The sequence below is a fragment of the Mercenaria mercenaria genome, chromosome 3 (genome assembly GCF_021730395.1).
Source record: "Mercenaria mercenaria strain notata chromosome 3, MADL_Memer_1, whole genome shotgun sequence".
NCBI lineage: Eukaryota > Metazoa > Mollusca > Bivalvia > Venerida > Veneridae > Mercenaria > Mercenaria mercenaria.
Genome location: NC_069363.1, coordinates 82,195,302 through 82,215,580, shown reverse-complemented (window position 1 = coordinate 82,215,580; position 20,279 = coordinate 82,195,302). Strand labels below are relative to the sequence as shown.

The 20,279-nt window shown below is 34.1% G+C and overlaps 1 protein-coding gene across 1 annotated transcript in view; it reads left to right on the top strand.

Moving 5' to 3' along the window:
- Positions 1–20,279, top strand: part of LOC123524259 (zinc finger SWIM domain-containing protein 6-like) — a 63,654-nt gene that overhangs the window by 10,171 nt on the left and 33,204 nt on the right. Inside the window, exons 2-4 of the mRNA XM_053539070.1 lie at positions 10,283–10,373; positions 11,217–11,344; positions 13,264–13,407. Coding sequence (XP_053395045.1) covers positions 10,283–10,373; positions 11,217–11,344; positions 13,264–13,407 — 363 coding nt within the window. The remainder of the gene's footprint in view (positions 1–10,282; positions 10,374–11,216; positions 11,345–13,263; positions 13,408–20,279) is intronic.

Here is a 20,279-nt window from a genome sequence, read left to right as displayed (position 1 = left end):
ATGGTAGTGCAGTTTACCTTCAAAGAAGGTGAGGGGATATATTATAGGGTATGGTAGTGCAGTTTACCTCCAAAGAAGGTGAGGGGATATATTATAGGGTATATGGTAGTACAATTTTACCTTCAAAGAAAAATTGAAACTGAGGATCAGCCACAAAAAATTGAAACTCGGCAGTCTGATTGGTTGTTTCTGAAGCCCAATTTTGAAAGTGAGCAATGGCAGGGTTGCATTTCTGATTTCAGTCCTCCATAAAAAAATTATATAAAACTTTATTTTAAAAAATCGTACCAGTAAAAACCATACCAGCTAAATATGTGATTTAAACTATTTTTTCAGATTAAATTGATCTTGATAATATTTACAGAAAAAGTAGTTCTCCGATTGTACGTATTATATTCTTGTAGAAATTAAAGCTTTTGATAATTTGGTTAAGAAGAACTTAGTATAAGTAGGTTAGGTTCTGAAATATTTTATAAATTGTTAGCCAGACATTATATTGACTTTCTAAATGATATTATCAGTGTATGATAAGCCTGTTTACATTTTTTGAAATGCAAATGAGATCGACAATTGTCTGTTTATCAGGGATACAATGGGTATTTGGATTGCCGGAGAATCTGAAGTTCAATAAGCTATTAAGATAAGATAAAACGCTGATCCATTTTGTGACAAGATTATCTCTTTTCCTTGGTATGACATTCAGACTTTTCTATGTATGCTGTGATAATTAATTTGCATGCAAGAACTCCAGCTATTTTATATGGGGAAATACAGGGCCAGAACATGTTATAACAGGTGTAATAAGAGAATTACTGGTTTTGTGATATTTTTAATTTGGTCATGTTTGATATCGATTCTACAAATCAGTGTCTTTTTGTTGCTTTTTATGCCCCTCCTCCAAAGGTTGGGATATTTAATTCACTGTCTGTCCATCTGTAAATTCTTGTCTGGGCTGTAACTTCAACATTCATACAGGGGTTTGAAAATAATTTGATACAAATGTTAACCATATTGAGGACTGTGTCGTGCTTATGACCTGGGTCTCTCAGGTCAAGGTCACAAACTCTAACCCTAAAACCTAATCCTAAACCCTAACCCCTAATCTGGCATATTTTGTGCAGACAATTGTAGCATTTTTGGGCATGTTTCGGGGCATTTATTATCTCGTTTTGTCGTTATATTACTAATAAAATAGTTGTGGCATCACTTTCTTTTTCTGGTATATACAAAATTTTAAGGTACAAACAGTGAATTTTATCATTTCAAGTTGTCCAGTTAAATTTTCGTGTGCTCAATCTGTCCTACTTTAAGTTCTGTCTTTGCTCTGTTTACTTCATCTCTTTATATTAATAATATTAAAACTGGCTCATTCTCATATATCTGGAGTGTTTTATACTTGTCATGCAGTGTGAGCTACAATCAGATACTAAAACCACTAAATGCGTCAAGGGTTCTTATATCTGTATCCTGATCAATGTTAAATTGCACCTATATAACATCTAGGTACGAAAAGGAAAGTTGGTGCACTTAACTTACTTACGAGAGTAAATAATGAACTCGGTGAAAAAAGCCCCTCTCAGTTTGTATAGTTTTAACCTTTAAGAGATTCTGTCTTTGCGACCAGTGCAGACCAAGTTCAGTCTGCACATCTGTTCACTGTTCGCTATTCAGTCAGTAAATTGTAAGTGAACACCCCTTTGAATAGTAAGTGGTATTGCCCAAATGGAATGATGGACCAGTCCATTTTAGAAATTTAGCCCGCTTAGGGTTAAATAGTTTTCATTATTTCCTGAAATAAGGATCGATGGGGATAAGGGGAAAGGCTTTCAGTTGAAGAAATATAATGTATTTGAGAGTTTTTCTTTCAAGGAATTGGACTTTATTACCTACTTATCATATACCCAACTTTTTTTTAATAGCATATGGCCATAAAAAGGGATATATTAAGGGTTATATATATATACAACCAACATTTCCTTGAAATTCAATGGTTCTCCAGTTGAAAGAAATTCATAAACATGAAATATGTTCATAAACTTGAAAGAACTTTATACACTTAAGATGTAATATTCCTGCCATGGTAATTCACGAGATGGGCTCAAAGGCATTTTAGTCAGCTGAAGTTACGATGTGTAACGAAAATAAAGATGGAAATAAATAAAGAGCATTTTGATGAGTTGCATTTGTAAATAATGCGTCAATTCGCATCATTTCGTGGGATTGGTAAGATACTAGATCAAAGCCGTGTGATATAATCATAGTAAAATATGAACTTATTAATGTATATATAATATGATCATGGCAACTACAATGTACTAAATTTAGTGCAATATATATCCTTTTGAAGTACAGTTCAGCATAAAAAAGTCTTTGTATGACCACATTATAATAGTAATTCGTATCTTTGGTAATATTAAAGGTAGGTGATGGATGGGGTCGTCCTAGAATTTGAATTTTATGCCCTGGGGGTGTGCTTTCTCCAAATCTGTAATATGTAAAGTTTTAATGTTCACTTGGTCTTGCTTGTGGCTAAAAGTACAGATATTATTGTATTTACATAAAACAAAATGTCATTCTGTACTGTTTAATTAGAAACAATGGAAGATTGATAAATTTTAGATTGTAAAATACTTGTCAATTGTACTAGCTTTGGGCATGCACTGATGTATTGAAAATATCTCTATGTGACTTTAATATTTCCCTCAAAGCTTTCTTTTATATAGTTAGACATAAGTTGCCTTAAAGGGTATCATCAAATTCAAATAATTATATGTAATCATCTTTGAAAATCAGTGTTGTTATATTTTTGGTTGTTTGGGATCATGGAGTCTATTCAATGTCTGTGCACTGGAGTTCCGCTTAAGCCAGTGCTGGCCCGGGTGTGTGAGGGGTATTATTGCACTTTTCGTTACCTCTCAGAACAGACTTATTCTAAAGGAATCTGTTACTTTGTTATACTCGATTGCATTCTAAGCTTCCAAAGGACCGTCATAGATGTTGTACAAATTTGCTTAGAAATTACATGTGCTATATTAGCAGGGACTACCTTAGCCTGGAAAATTAGGGAGAAGTGACTTCTCCCTCCTGGGGAAATAGGGAGAAGTTTTGAAATTTTGGGAGAAGTTCAGCAGACATGAGGCAGGACATTGCTTACATGCATTTAATAACAATAATAATGTTTATTCAGTTCCATTTGTAGTATTATCTTTTTATGACATAAATAAAAATTGTGCAATGTTTCAACAATACAGTACATATTTGCACTGTTTTACTGCAAAATGTTTGACAACTTGACACAAAAAATCTTTCCTCATATTACTATTACTTAATAATAATATTTCTTGGATTTCTTCCTTCCTAGAGCAGCTTTTTCTCGCATGTGAGCATTTTGAGTTTAAAATTTTTATATGTTTTTCCTTCAATTTAACAAACTACAGAGTTTAAAAAACTCTCAAACTTACAATGAAATGTTATTTATATTGATCAGTAGATAAAAGACTTAAAAATCAGGGGCAGTATTTTTTAAAACTACATATTTTGACATAAAAAATCTAAAATTTGGTTAAGTGTAATACCTCCCTTTAACACATTTCAAAATGTACTAAAAGAGTTGTCTGCTATTTTTATCAAACAACAAATTTAATAGTTTGTCAAGGGCCTGATATTTAACATATTTTTTAATGAAAGAGAAATGCAGATTAAAATGATTAGTAAGCAGATCCGATTGAAAAATAAACGTCGGGAGTAACGGGTAGTCTACATTGTGATGGCAATAAAAATTTCGAAACGATTTTTTATCCGAAACCATGAATTACTGGATAAGACATCTCCTTATAAAGTACCGAGGGCGTGCGGTTGACCCGAGGTTCCGTGTTTTGACCCGCGAAAATCAAGAAAAACTCGAATTTGACCCGCACAAAAAAGAGTGTCCCGTGCGTCGGCTCGATCCGCGATATGCGTCTCGAGTTTGAAAGTTCTGCTTTGTCAATCAAAATCTCAGTGAATTTCAATTTCAATACTGTTCGCTGCCACAAACGGAATTATGACAGTAGGCGGAGCATCGTATGTTAATTAGCTACTGACAGATGTCAATCACGTAATTAGGTTTGTAATTCGGAAGTTAATTATCGCCGTTTTACGAAGTTTTCGGGCTCTCTGATCTCCGATTTCGGTCAACTTCAATTATTACTCTTTCGTTCTTTGATTATCGTGTACTGCAATCACATTAAATGCAAACAATTAGCAGCTTATTCTGCGGCGTCAATCTGAAACCGAGTGATCATCTTTTGTTGTCATGGACACGTTTCGCCGCATGCCTCCAGGTGACATCCTGTGTATTGCGTATTGTGTTTACAGACTTTACATAACTGAGATGTATAATCTCGGCGCACTTTATTGCCGATTATGTTTTCCTTTCATCCATTTTTAGGACGACTTGAACTTCGCTTTTCTGGGCGGGAAGGGCGAAGTGAAATATTTAAAAGCGAAGTTATCGGTCAACTTCGCCGAAAACGCAGTCCCTGTATTAGAAATTGAATTAATCCTTATAATAATTACACTGCTAAATTTCTATAATGAACTTCAGTTTGGACAGTACCATTAACTGTTAAAAGGGGTGATTACCAAAAAGATACAGACTGAATGGCGAACAGTGCAGATCTTGATCAGACTGCATGGGTCGCAAAGGCTGAATCAATTGTGTCCAGCAGGATAAGGGTTAATATGTCATATTAAATGTGTATTCCAGTGTTAAAATATTTATATGAGGTATTTATATTTTATAACAAAAGGTTTTATGTCACAAATTAATGAAAGAAAATTTCCACCAGGTGATTCTTATGAGCATATACAATTCAAATATATCTGTTATCTTTTTCATGCCGTTTGCATTTGACAATCCCAAGGATGCATGTAAAGGAAAAGTGCGTTTGCATTTGACAATCCCAAGGATGCATGTAAAGGAAAAGTGCGTGAAAGGGTTGGGTTGACTATTGGAAGAATAGGTAGAGCTATTGCTCTCACCAATTTGTCGGCGTCTGCATTCTGATTTCGCTTTTGAAAATAAGCTGGTATTTCCTTAACCAATTGTGGGAAACATGACAGGATTATAACTTCACAAACTTGTTCACTGTAATGATCTGGCATGAAAAGCTCAGGTTTTATAACTCTGCTATGCAGTTTTACAAAATTATGCCCCTTTTTCAACTTTTGTGTGTACAGTAAGCTGTTATCTCAGTATTCACAATCTGACTAAAGTACTTGATCTTCTAAACGAAGATCTGAGAACGACCCATTCACATTCGTCTTCTGTATATTTTGGATTTCCAGTATTGCTTTTTTTATTTTATCCAATCAGACGACATGTTCGAATGTCAAAGAGTAAGAAAAATGTGCAGTTATTCCAGGGCTCGAACCCAGGACCCCTCGCTTACAAAGCAAGTGGCCTACCGACTGAGCTAACCGGCTATCTGATACATTATGACATAAGAATTGTAAATATCAAAAGTCAAGGCTACAGGTAGATTTGCAAGATGTTGTAAGTTAAGCTCTGATTGGCTAGCGAAAGGGTCGTCAGAACGAGGCAATGAATAGGTCGTTCTCAGATCCTATGCGTAGCGTAATAGGATATGTACTTTAGTCAGATTGTCAGTATTCACTAATGGGAATCCACTATAATGATCAAACGTGCACTGCACGGGTTCAGTAACTCTTGTTTTATATTTTTACAAAATTATGCCCCTTTTTCAACTTGTGCATTTAACTTCATTCAGTGACAACGCTGTTGAATAGTCGAGCATTGCTGTCCTCAGACGGCTCTTGTTTCATTAATAATTTTGCACATTGTAACTACACATACATGTTACAGTTCAGCAATTGTCACTTTAAACAGTTCATATGACATTGAAAAGAATCTTTCAGACTTTTAGATTTGGGTATTCTGCTTGACATGCGTTAATGACATTTGGGTTGACGTTAAGTTTCTGTTCCAGTGTCAGTTGTCTATTCTTCTACATTTGTAGCTTTGACACACCTGTAGACTAAATGAGACACCTAAAACTTAAGAAATATGCAGAACAGGTAAGTTAATGTAGTTGATTAGGGTGGTATTTCAGCTTATTACTGAGCATTGGAGAACGAAGTTCTAGACCTAAGCTGGAGTCATGACCACACCAGCTCACAGTAACGCTACTTGTTGTTCCAGGAAGCTTACTTGAGCCTGATTTTGTCCTTCAGGATTGAGGTTTGATAAATTATGATGTACATTACAAAATTTTGGGTGCAATAAACGAATGTAACTCAATGTGGCCAATTTTCTTTGTGCAGCATTTAATTTTGGACATTTCTTTCTTGTCTGCATGCTATTCCCCCCATGCAAATTATTTACATATGTCTTTACAGTGTTGAGATTTAGTACAATTAATTTGATATTTTATGTTTGATCGGTGTTTGTAAATGCACTGAAAGATAGCTTAAAAACTTCCCAAATGGCAAGGAAGGGCTATCATGTTTGGTTTGTATCAAGCAAAACACTTCAGTCGTCTTTTCAAATTCGTTGAAAGACCTTCTTGAAGTTCCAAAGCTATGATAAAACAGGAAAATCTCCCCCATTTAATCTTCTTAGGGTTTCAAAACTTTATTTCTCTTGTAGCTTTTGACACATTCGGCTTTTCTATTCTTTTCGTATTGTAACATTGTTAAACATACTTCTGTTTGAAAGGGCTTGGTCCAATGTAGCAGAATAATACGCACTTCAAATACCAGGTGTACGATTTAAGCCATTTTACTAGAAAATATAAAGACTTAAGGTATTTGTATTGTCTAATAAATTACTGTTTAATCAAATCAAATAATTTGTATAGAAATTTTACAATAGAAAAAAAACGCTTGGTTAGAAAGAAAGTATTTTCTGAATTGGTCCAGACAATCTTTTCATTTTTCTAAAGTAGATTTAAGATATTCTTAATAATTACGTTGTGTTTTTAAATGGAAACCGACTAAATTTAGCTCTAAGGCTTTAATAACATGTAGAATGCAAAATTATGTAGGAGTCGACATGAAAAGTAATATACATTGAACTAATACTTTCATAGTGCTTTTATTTTAATGTTAAAAACAGATAAAGCAGCTGTCAGTAGAAAAGTACTTGTTCAAAATTATAAAGTTATGCTTATGAAATTATTAAAGGGAGGTAATAAAAGCGTGAATTCATAAATACTTTCTATTATTGTTAATTGAAATATTTAGAAACCTATGACAAGAACGTGAACTAACACTATTACTGAATGTAGGAAATCAAGAAATTAACATAACTATGTGATCATACCAAAATATGTTGCAACTACATGAACATAATAACCAAAAAGATCAGAGTAACCAGTACTAGGTAGAACAGCTGTTGTCCAGCTGGGAAGTGGTAGGTTTGAATATCATATTAGGCAGTTACGTTCCACCATTCTCACATACCAGAGGTCTACCGAGGTTTGCTTAACCTTTAGCCTGCTGGTGGCAAGTGATTCTGCCTTTGCGACCAGTGCAGACCAAGATCAGCCTGCACATCCATGCAGTCTGATCATGGTCTGCACTGTTCGCTATTCAGTCAGTAAATTTTTAGTGAAAACCCCTTCGAATAATAAATAGTAGTGCCCATATTGAATGATGGCCCAATCCATTTTAGAAATTTAACAGGCTAAGGGTTTAACCTCTGGCACATTTCACTGATATCTTCAGTTTGGTAACATTGCATGTAAAACTTTTCAGCCAGTCGGCGACGTTTCATGACAAATCATCGCAAACTAATCAAAATCAACTGTGAAATGCGTGACCGGGTCCTTTTGGATATTGACGCAAAACTATAGGAACAAATATATTTCTTGAGGTAAATTTCTAAAGATGCGATAATAGGAAAAAATCGTTATTAATCGCAGTCATGCAATATCGTCTATATTCATTTTTAGCAAGTACTTTACTTTATGTTGTTTGAAGTTTAAATTTGGCGTGTTTTCGAACAGTGGCGAACTCTGATTGGCAGAAACCACTCCCTTAGTAATTAAGAGTGCGCATGCTCACCAAATAAATGAAATAAATAAATCAGAGGTTTGTCTCGAGATTTTGACGAACCTCTGATGGATGAGAATCAGACCTTCCCCCTTATGTTTGTCATTCGTTTGTTGCTTCTGAGTCTCTGTGATGAGGCAGTTATCATGTACTTGTGGAGAAACAAGTTAATATATACTGCCTTGGTGAGGAATTTAGGACCAGCTGACTCATACAGTATATAACTCAGAAACACTTATGAAAAGAATTACAAGTCAAAAACTTCAGAAGAATAAAACATAGTCATTTTAGTTTAGAAAGTTGAATTATCCCATTTACAATGCTAATGCTTAAAGAATCTTTTAACTTAATTAATGAACATAAATGTCTTAAGTGGTAAATAAAAATTATAATTTATAATATATAAATATTGATGTTGCTTATGCAACAGGAACTATAAATCATAGGTGTCTTTTTTTGAGGTCAATGTTAATGAGATTGTGCTAAATTTGTGTACAGTCACCTGTTTTATATGGAGTATTTATTTAGGTCAGTTCTATTTTGGGAAAGTTTTTGCAATTTTAATTTTGTCCCTTTTTTTTGGCAGTTTAAGAACATTTTTTGAAGTATGGCAACTTGTACGAACGTTTTTTTGTTTGTTTTTTTAATCATTTATGTGATGTTTTATTAGCGCACAGTCTTTAAATTGCATAAGATTGGGAGAACGACAAATAGAAAAAAAAAGGTAATGTCATCAGGAGTACAGTTGTGACGATGAAGACATGAAAATACTTTCTTAAATGAGGTGATTAAGTTTGTGATATCTGCTGTAACTTAGTGATTGATAGTTAACTTTTATGGTTTCCAAGGAATTGAAGGATGTAATACGGTACAAGCTCATATATAATGACATATACGGTAATTATTCTGTCTTTCTGTGGTTGTTAGATGAGCATCAAAAACCACAGAAAGAAGCAAGAACTGTTGTGAGATATAGCATTTTGGTTTATAGTGGTGTCTTTAAGTTCAGTTGAAAAATTGTGGTTGCAGAAATGAGAATTCCAGATCGTAAATAAAGGAATGAACTGCCATACATCTGTGAACTATACAGACTTGAATTTATGTGGCTGATTTTCTAGTTTTATATCATCTGAAATGGTGTCTCTCATTAGCTAGCTCTTACATGTGTGCTCTGAGATTGTTTAGAAGTATGGTGTTCCATTTGGGCCAAAAGATGTAGTGCACACATTCCATCATTTTAAAGTTTGCTTGCACACATACATACAGTTGTAGGTGAGAACATATATGGACATACATGTTTCACTTGTGTTTATATACTTATTCACTTGCAAAATTATATGTGGGTTTATTTTTCTGTGCATGCACTTGTTAATATATGGGTGCTCGCATATAATGTAAAATAATAAATATATAATTCAAGGCTCAGAGGAAAACTATTGTAACTGTACACAAATAAAGACACGTAATTCTGCATGCACAGATGCATATGTGTGTACATTAACAAAGTGTGCACTTATAGACTTACAAATATATACATGTATATAGGTGCATGTATTAATATACTGTGTATGATGTACACACATACTTATATACGTGCACATATATTACACGCCCTAGCAAATGAGACTTTCAACCCGAATTGTACACCATATAGAAGTTCAAGGACTTCAAATACTTTATGTTGCACTTTCTTCAGCATGTTGTCTTAATTTATAAGCATTGTATGTGCAGGGAGAAGTAATTCATTCTGTATAAGCATTGAGGTCATTTGGCTTGCAGCAAACACTTGAGCAATAGAGATCCATGTCACATAGCAAGGATTTAAGGTTCACTTGCTTGCAGCAAAGCATTTGAGGTCCGTGTGCCTTGTCAAGCACTGGTTTTTTGGTGCGTGTAGCAAGTATTTGAGATTCTGTAGCATGCATCAAGCACCGAGTTTCTGGTACATGTACATGCAGCAGGCACTGAGATCTTAAAATATATAAAAGGTCTGAAAATCTCAGATGCAGCCAGCAGTGTGAATGATCTCAGATCATGAAAGCAAGCATTTCAGCATATAATACTGCAGTGCACTTGCAGCAAGTACTTAGATATACATGTATGGAACAGTCTTATCCTTGTTTCTGAAGGCAAATTTTCTGGTGTCATTGTTTATCTTTATTAAAGCATTTCATACTTTATTCAATAGACTGTGCTGAGGTACTATATGTATGTTATTTTTTTTCAGGTTTCCACTTGAGTGGTACTGTCAGAGAACCTGCTAGTCCATTATTCTCACAACCAGAGCGTGTCTTTCAAGTTTCCATTAGTTTTGATAGGTAAGTTTATAGTTTAATTTCCAACAAAATGAAGCAAATTGCAAGTTAAAAAAGCAGAAAGGCGTCTACAGGCCTTAAAAGCCTTGTCTCTAAAGGGGGACACTCAGAACTTTTAATATAGACACGCAACTTGTGGAGTTGATGCTTAACCTTCAGACTGCTGGCGGCAAGTGATTCTGCTTTTGCGACCAGTGCAGACCAAGATCAGCCTGCACATCCGTGCAGTCTGATCATGGTCTGCACTGTTCGCCATTCAGTCAGTATCTTTTTTTGTATGCACTCCTTTTAACAGTTTAATGGTACTGTCCTAATAGAAAGATGGACAAGCATTTTAGAAATATAGCGGGTAAGGGTAATGTGTATAGTGGTTTTCTTTTGAAGATGTGATGTACAATTGTTCTGGAAATAGAAATTCAAGGAGTAGAGATTATGTCTGCTTATTGATACAATCTGTCTTGATCTGGAGATAATGCTTATATTGATATGTGCAGACAAAGGCAGATTTTATTCATTTTTTATTGAAATATGATGGTGCTTTGAAATAATTAAAATGATCTCACTTTGCTGATGGAAGATTGCACACCTGCTGATGGATTGATACGATTGTTTTCTTTCTATTTCACTTTGCTTTCCCTTCTATCCATTGTTTTCCCTTTTAAAACATGTCGCCAAAGAAAATTAATAGGAAAATTAATATGTTATTTATTCAAGTTGTTGGAACTAATGAAAATAACAATTAAAATTTTATCTGTGTCGTGGTGATAAATAGCATATTAGGGCATAACTTGAAGTTGTTATAAATGCAGGTTTAAAGTAATTGTTTTCATAATTTTTTTATTGCAGGTGCAAGATAACTTCAGTAAAATGTGGTTGTGGAAATAAAGATATATTTTGGTGCCAACATGTAGTAGCATTATCATTGTATAGAATACGGAAAGCTAAAAGCGTCCAATTACGGGTCCCTATATCAGGTAAGCATGCGAACTTGAATTGCAAATGTAACCTCTGAAAGAAGTGAGTGTTTGTCATTTTCAAGACTTAGGTGTATAAAATAGTATAAATTACTAAAGGTCACTACAGCTCGGCTCCGGCTTGTAATTCTGAATTCTTTCCTGAAGAAATGAATGATATGAACAAAGCCATCCACACTTTATATTTTAACTGGGCTACACAGTATATGCTGTCTAAACGTTGTGTTGTGTACGGTAATGGTAGAGTATAAGATTATGAGTTAAATGGTTAAGTGTTCAATCTTTAAATGGTTAAGTGTTCAATCTGTGGGCGCAGCATGTTTTTCATGACAGTTTGACAGAAAACGGTGTGTCTCAAGTCATTCATCCGATGAAAGAAAGTTGTCAGTTGCTTGTGGAGAACAAGTCAGTTCGGTTAACTTTACGCCATTACATTACTGAAATACTGTCTGAAATAGCATTAAAAGGATTAAACATAACAAAAGTTTTACTTAGTGTCTTAAAGACACTCCAAAATATCGAAACATCACAGTTTTTATTTATGGGCATAGTGTTAAGTCTGCAAATAAATTAGTTTGCAAATCGGATTTATATTTATGATAGACTTGTCAACTTCTCCTGCTCACTTTGGGAAAGGTAAATATCTCAGGGAAAGGTTGGGTTAAACATGCATTGCTCGAGGTCACAAGGGGGATGGCCAAAATACTTCAGATATCCATGGATTCGAGCTGTTAAAACATTGAAAATAGAAGGAAAACTATCAGGGCCACATGTGTTGCTCAAGTGACTTTTGGAGCTCGGTGTGATTGGTGTACGAGGGAGTGGTGTTTTCTGTATCCTTGTTTACTGTCTAAGGGGTGAAAGAGTATCTTGGCATTGAAAAACAAAAAATGAGAAGTGAACAACGGTATCCTAATTACAGAGATATTTAAAAAAAGTCTGATGTTAACAGGTTTTCTTTACATTTAAGAGCCAAAACAAAACACAAAAAGTATAATACTGAAGCTGTCACTACACTGAATACAGCTCCAGCATTTTAATGTTTTTCAGGGTGTAGCTGCGTTTCCTTTATCATATTGTCGATCTAATTGTCCATAATTGTGATGTATGGATCAAAACTCAATAATAAAGACAGAGCTAATGGTTTCACACTTGCTGTGATATTAGGCTCCTTCATCATTTGTCAAATTTCAAGTAATTTTGTAGTTTTCTCTGGGTATTGACTGATAATTCAAAAGAAGCAGCTTTTTTTCCTGCCATCAATCAAAGGGAAGTTATGTTAAAAATTGCAAATAATTCGTAAGCTGTGGAGAATAGGACAATTGAGATTTTTTTTTCTTTTATTTTTTTGCACTGTATTTAAGGTGTTTGCAAAATAGTTGTATTTTGATACTTGCTTTTTCAACTTGACAGAAATTGGTGATGTTTTTGCTGAAATTGAGGCAATAATTGTAAATTTGGGTGAAATTTGAGGTCATTAAGTTAAAAATAAGAAAAACCTTGAGTAGTTACTGAGATTTTTTTTTTTTACTTCACAGTTGCACAGTTTTGTAATTTCAACTTGATTAAAAAGGGAATGTGTGACAAAGGATCCTTCTTACTGTAATTTTGCAGCAGAGAGTGTTGGTTGTCAAACCAAGAGAAGAGGTGCAGATTCCAATGAGGCCATCGCAGCACCTTGTACTGTTTTTTTCCCCAGGGTTCAGATTTATAAAACTGAGTTTAGAGGCTAGTCTCAGAATGCTTTCTTGCCAGTGGTCAATTTTAAAACTGTTCTCAGAAACAGCCAATCAGTTGCAAGAGTTTATAGACTGGTCTTGTAATTCAAATAAGCTTCAGACTTCCTTCTGTCACTTTTAAGACAAAGAGAGAAGTACAATATAAAGAGAAACTTACTGGTATGTGTATGTTCTTTTCAGAAACATTATTACAGATGAATAGAGAACAGTTACAAAAATTTGCTCAGTATTTAATATCAGAACACCATACGGATGTCCTACCGACAGCACAGAATATTGCTGATGAAATTTTACAAGCTCAGTCACAAATCAATCAATTACCAGGTAAGGGTTTAGCTTTTAGTACTTTTAAGCTTGACTTTATGAAGTACATGGAGAGCCATTCTACTTGTCCCAGTGTCCCTGGCCACTGCCTTGTTGAAGTTTTGGTGTGTTTCACTTTATTTGCACTGTTACTTAGTGGATTTGCTTCGAACTTCAATAGTTGTTCCTCATCATTACTCGCACCATATAACTCAAGGTGCATTACTCTCACACCAATATAAGTCAGTTACACCCACTTTTACTTGGAATTCTGTGTTTTAAAATTTTGGTGGAATTTCATTGTATCTCTGTGATTACTAAATAATTACATTTTCAGAATTTACTTGAGAAATGTGACTAAGGATTCTATAAAGTAAGGCAGGGTTTATCTGTGAACTTTACATCACACCTTAGCATTGAACCCCCCAGCAACAATATGGTACCTTTTGTTTTGACAGCTCATATTTAGGTGCAAAATACTTACTATTTATGATTATCTGTATCAAAACAATTCATAGTTATCTTCACATAATAAATAATAATGTATGTTATGATTCACAATCTATAATTAGTTCCCCTCTTGACTCGTCAATTGCTGTTTCAGTATGGTTGAAGAATTTGTAGCTTACAGCAACCAAAAATAAAATAAAAACAGTGATTTGTCACAGCACTGATTTAACTGTAGCAAATGAGATCATGTAGTGCATTTAGTACAACCTTCTTTTTGTACAGTAAGGGTTTTGCCAAAGATCACCTTGTTGTGGAAAAATTGCTTGGAATCTGGCCTGAGCTGTCACTAAGACCGGAAAGAACTTGGCACTCCTGTTACATCTCCAGATTATTCATATTTGCACCTTATCCCAATCCTGCAGCGTTATTATCAGAGTTATGTCCTAAATCCTGTTTTTCCTGTGCACTGAGTAGGAAATCCCTTGCTTGCGGTTGAGTATAATGAATGTTTGAACTTCAGAATACACTGCTGGTCATGATTTTAATTTGTTAACTGGTAGAATTACAGAGAACCTGTGTGATAGTTCATGACCTAACAGAGGTTTTGTTTACACAGTTCACAAACTGAGGTGAAGGTCGTTCTAAACAGTTCACAAACTGTTACAGAGACTCACTAAAATTGTTCATGAACTACTGCAAAAATCCGTTATTTTAAAGAATTTCACATTCTGTGCTAGAGATGCTGTCAAAACATGAACTGTGATAGAGAACCTGTGAAGAATTTCACATATACTATGCCAAAAATGCTGTCGAAACAGCTTATGAACTACGACATAGATACTGTGAAGGATTTCACATTCTTTGCTAGAGATGCTGTCAAAAGAGTTCATGAAGTATGACAAAGATCCTGTGAAGAATTTCACATACCGTATTTTGGTGTGTATAGGTCGCGGTAATGTACAGTCCGCATCTAATTTTTGCTCTGGAAATGGTCAGAAAATTTAACTTCTAGCGTATTAGTCGCAGTTAAATTTCGGATTTTTTCCCCAGCAATATTAATATTTACCGGCAAAAAAGTTATGGCGGCGGCCATATTGATGCCGCGGACTGAATTATTATCAGAACCTGATTGGTGGAAATCGGACTGTGTTATTTTCGTTCCCAACCGTTTCGTACCAACAGTAGTATCGGTAACAGACTACATCAAAGAAAAGCGGCTTTTTGACACTAATTGGCAGCAGACGTCTGTTATCATGCAAGTTTAAGTGTGAATTGTTTGCACAGCAATTATAACACCTTTCCGTGTCATGTAATTAACCGCGTTCTTTTGATTCTGAGTAAAAAGATTAACAAAATATCTCTTTTTGGATTTTTTTCTTTTATTTAAAAATCAAAAGTAAAAAATAATCATTCAAGCTTTTTAATACACTAAGAATTAGTATAAACAATGTTTGGAATGGAGACGGATCTGTCTGGATTTTATCCAACCCGGAGTACATGTCAATGGCGTCCAGTAAAACGAAAGTAGAAACAAACGTAATTCAGACAGCAAAAACATCTTTGAATTAAAGTCATTCGTAATTTTAATAGTCTGTATGGGTTATTTACGATATATTTTATTGAAAGTAACCGCTATTGGTTGAAAAGCCGCGGATATTGATATTTTTTATCCATTTTGTTTGTTCGTAACAGATGCACGTAATTTTGCGAGAGCTACGGTCAGAAAATTGGCCCGAAAAAAAAAACTGCTGGCAATGTTCTGTCGTATAGGTCGCAGGAACTTTTTCAGGCAGCAAAATGGGTAGAAAAAGTGCGACCTATACACACTAAAATACGGTACTATTTCAAAGATTCTGTCAAAATGGCTCATTATCTGTGACATAATTCACATACCATGCCAAAGATTCTGTCAAAACAGCACATGAACTATGACAAAGATGCCAAAGATGTTGTCAAACAAGCTCATGAAATATGACAAAGATCCTGTGAAGAACTTCTCGATCAACTGTGGCATGGATCATGACTGAAGAATTACACAATTATGACAAAGACCTTGTAAAATAGTTCACACACTTTGACTGATGTAACATACTTCATTTAGAAAAATGGTAAAAATAGTTCAAAAACAGTGACAGAGGTTTAATGGTATGGATTAATTTTAAAACTATCTTAGCTAAAATGAATTAGTTCTATCTTAATTTGAGTAAGCATGCCTGGTCTTTTTTCAGTATTTAAAGCCAGTATAAAGTAAACCTAGGGTAAAAGTGCATAAAATGAAAACTTTTTCTATTCATTTTGGACAAATTAATTATGCTAATAATTACGTTTTTTTTTTGTTTCTATGCAAAGTCTTTGAATTTTAAGTGTAAAATTTATACAGGAAATGAAAAAATTTAAATTTTCAGTCTTAAGCCTAAACATCTGACAGATTCTAAATGTTCAGAACAGTTTCAATCATATAGTTTGGTTTAATGCAAATTACAATGTTGGTTTTCAAGTACATATTAAATGTCACTCATTTTTAAAGAGAATTACAATTTGACAATTATCCCTTTGAAATGAAAATTATCCCAATTTAAAAAGGTGCTCATTTAAAGAATAAAAATCATTGGGTAGCGAAAATGCTGAAGTTGCTTTATTAAATTCTAAATGTGCCTTTTTTTTTTAAGGACAGGTAGTATTAAACATCTAGGATAAACTATCAGTTGTGCAGGTCATTGTACAAATGCATTTATCTTATATTTGTACAGTGAAAATTTCGATTTTCATTGTAAAAATTAGTTGAAACAAATAATTCTCATGTGTTTCCATAACATATTGTCAGTAATTAAGTTTCCAAGCTTTCTTAAGAAATACAGCATTAATTTCCTGATACCTATTTTTCTTTGTCTTTTTTAGTTGTCGTAACGATCTGGAGGCCTGAGTACACGCCTTTAAAAGTAAATTCACAGATTTTCAAGAAAATATTACAATTACCGTAAATGTACTGCACATTAAAGTTTTGTTTTTGTCTGATGTAGAAACAGACAAAAAAAAGTTATTTCATGAAGTCTTTTTAAAAAATCCATTCTTTTAATAAGGTAGTTCAGTTTCTAGCAAAAGTTAACCACCAGAAATATGTGCACTGGAGGTACATCATGAATGGTTGATGTTTGGAATTTAGTCAAATTACGAAAATGCAGTTTTAATTCAGACCAGAGTACATAAATCGTAACAGGGGACATTATATTTAGTACTAAAAGTAAATTAATTGTTTTTTTTTTTCCTCAAAGAAGCCTTAAAGGAGTGCCTATATAGGAAATTAATACGTTTTGAATAGACTGCTCTTGATTTTGTATAAATATGCACTTTATCAGGTACCACACGCAGAACAGTTTTAATGTTTTATGATTTTTCTCGATACCTCCTCTCGTGAATTTTACAGCAATGTACCTCAACTTAATTGTGCACGCAGCATACCGTAGGCTTTTTTGTCTCTGTGTTACATTATAACATGATCAGTGTAACCCTTAAGCTCACAGAGCATGTCGTTCATTAATCAACAGGATTATAGGTTTTGTACTCAAGTTTGCAATGATCAGAGACGACTGAATGAAAAATGCACCCGAGATTGGAGTATGTCAACATTATCCAATCTGCGTCCCGATAATAGATATTGTGCGAATTCATTACATATTAGTCAGCCTATTGATGAACTTCTAAATAATCCTATTCAGTACAGACTTAGAGGTAATAAACGTATTGTTGATGTTTCAGCGAAAATGTGAACAATTGAAAATTATTAAACATTGTGCGATTTTTTTTTAGATTTGCACTTGAAAAACCTTTGATTTATATTCTGCTGGTAGTTAATATTTTAATGTTTTTAGAAAATAAACAACATCAACAAAATGTTTAATGTTAGGAAAAAAGATTTTATTACCCTTATAATTATTTTTATGATGTTTAAACTTCAATTGGAAGGAAGAGGAGTGCAGTATGTTGAAAAGCACAATAGAGTAATTTTGCTTCCCTTTAGAAAGGTGTTAATAATTATGATCACACAATTACATAAAGGTTTTAAAACTTTTTTTTTTTTTGCTGCAGATTAAGTTGAACTTACTTACTCCAGTTGTTGCACACAATATGTACAATATACTCAAGCAGTGACTGCTTCCTGCACCTTTTTACCAGTTTTTGAGCGATGTTAAGAGATTGAGTTAAACTCGGCACTCGTGGCAGATTCGAACCCATGACCACCAGGTCCGGAGCCTTAAGATCTATGACTGAATCACTGTGCCTTCCATAGTAGTTACATGCTCAGATGTGATTTATTTTGCAGTCGGGCTACTTTTTTTGAGTGGAAGCTTTTATTCAGGAGCAATTAAAAAGGTTCACTGGATACAGGATATAGTTTCAGAGAAAATTTAAAAGCTTGTTTGAGTAAAAAGTTTTATCTAACCAGACCTCTGAAGTTTAAAACATAGAAGTTTGCGTTCTGACATCTGACATCTCGATTTGAGACGGTGTGGCCAGATTTTGAAGGATGCACAATAGCTTTTGTACTGAAGGAATTACAAACATGATTACGTTTTTTGTTGGTATTAAACTAAGTGTAGCGTTCAGTCTATCGGAGTGCGTACATTGCACTTGTGCACGCATATGCATTAAGACATGCCCAATTATCCTCTTTATTAAGTAGCATTTAGTGCACCTTGTTACCATTGAAGCTTTTTTTGCCTTTCTTTGAAGGTAACATTTGTATGAGCTGCAGGTGGCTAGATTTTAGACTCCAGGAACTCTTTCAAATATAAATACATTTGGCTACTTAAGTTAATTTTGCTACTTATGTTTTAAACACACTTATTAAACATCATTGAAAAAGAAAGTTTTCTAACTTATTAATGGCATATTCCTTCATGTTAGGAAGCTGGTCTTGGCTGGCTTGAGAGGGAGCCTGGGATTGGGTGTTTCTACCAAGATACCCGATCATGCCCTGAAGATGCCCGTTGCAACACCTTAATTATATTCTTTCAACACAAAACTGGGAAGCATTTTATATTTTCCAACCACTGGGCTTTTGGGCTTTGAAGTACCATTAAATCACAAATTAAAATCTAAAGTTTTATAATATTGTGCATGAAAACCATAATTCAGATTTTTATTTTCAGTCAGTCTTGATTTCTAGGTTAATGACCAAACCCCTAATTGTTTGCCACAATTACACTTAAATTAGGCTAAAGAGCCAATGTGGGATGCTACAGCCAATGAAAAATATTTTCCTTTTATAGATTGTACTTAAATTTTATTTTCTTGAACTAATTTGGTCATTGATATGAATAATTGCTATTCATGGCTTCAAATGGCTTTAAATTTGTTTAAACCCACTGACGTTTTGTCCAATTTTCGTCATTTATGCTAATGTATTCATCTGAAAAGAGCAACAGTAGTCATTTAGAGAAAATATCACTTTCTCTCTTTCAAAGGAGGCCGGGAAGTTTTATCGCAAAATCTTGTGAAAGTCGTTTTCATGTATACAAGCAAATCCCCACTTGATCTCGAGGAAAAAAACACACCCTTTGCTGATCATATCTTGAAAAGGGTTTCTCTTTATTTTTTTATGGTTTTTTTTTTTTTTTGAGAAGTAAAAAAAATGTAAGAATTGAGAGACTGTGATTACAATCCCAGTAGGCAACGTGTGGAGACAGGGATCTGCCACACTTAATGTCATCTTAAAAACGGTAAGTGTGCGAACTGTAGGGAGCCATTAAAGAGACATGTGCTAAACGATTTCTGAAACTTTCACAGAATGCGATGCAACCTTTTTTTCCATAGATAGAGTTATTATAGAATAATTCAAGATTTTCTGTGAAGTAAAGATACCAGTAATGTTTTGTTTTAACTCATATTGAAGTTATAACTTTAAACTGCACTAAATTATTTCAAGCTGAATGTATAAATAACAGTGAGATCTTATCAAAGTACTCAAATCATTAACAGTTCTAATGAGTAGAAACTTTTTCTAGTATTACATTCAAAGATTAGATCTTTCGCTTTTTGTTTTTTCGAAAGGATAGAAGACTGTCTGGCTGTAGCTTATTTCGCGCAACTTCCGTTTGTTTTCTGCTAAATTTTACTTTGAGAAATTTCATTGGGCGGACCATTTGCAAAAACATGTTGCTAAATAGTAAACAAATTCTATGCTTTGTGTGTAACAAAAGCAGTTTAGCCTCGAGGAATTGAGAGTTGAAAAATATGACCCCTTTTGGTGTGATGTCCCACGCAGCAGTTTTTAACCTACAGTAATTTTTCTTGTCCTTCACAATGTGTGCTTGGTCTGACACTAAGTTATTCATATGTCAAGGATCATATAATGCGATAATAGTATATCCGTGGCCTGTAATGAAGTCACTGATGTAGAATCGTAATAAAATGGGAATTTTAATTTTATCGAAAATTGTCCT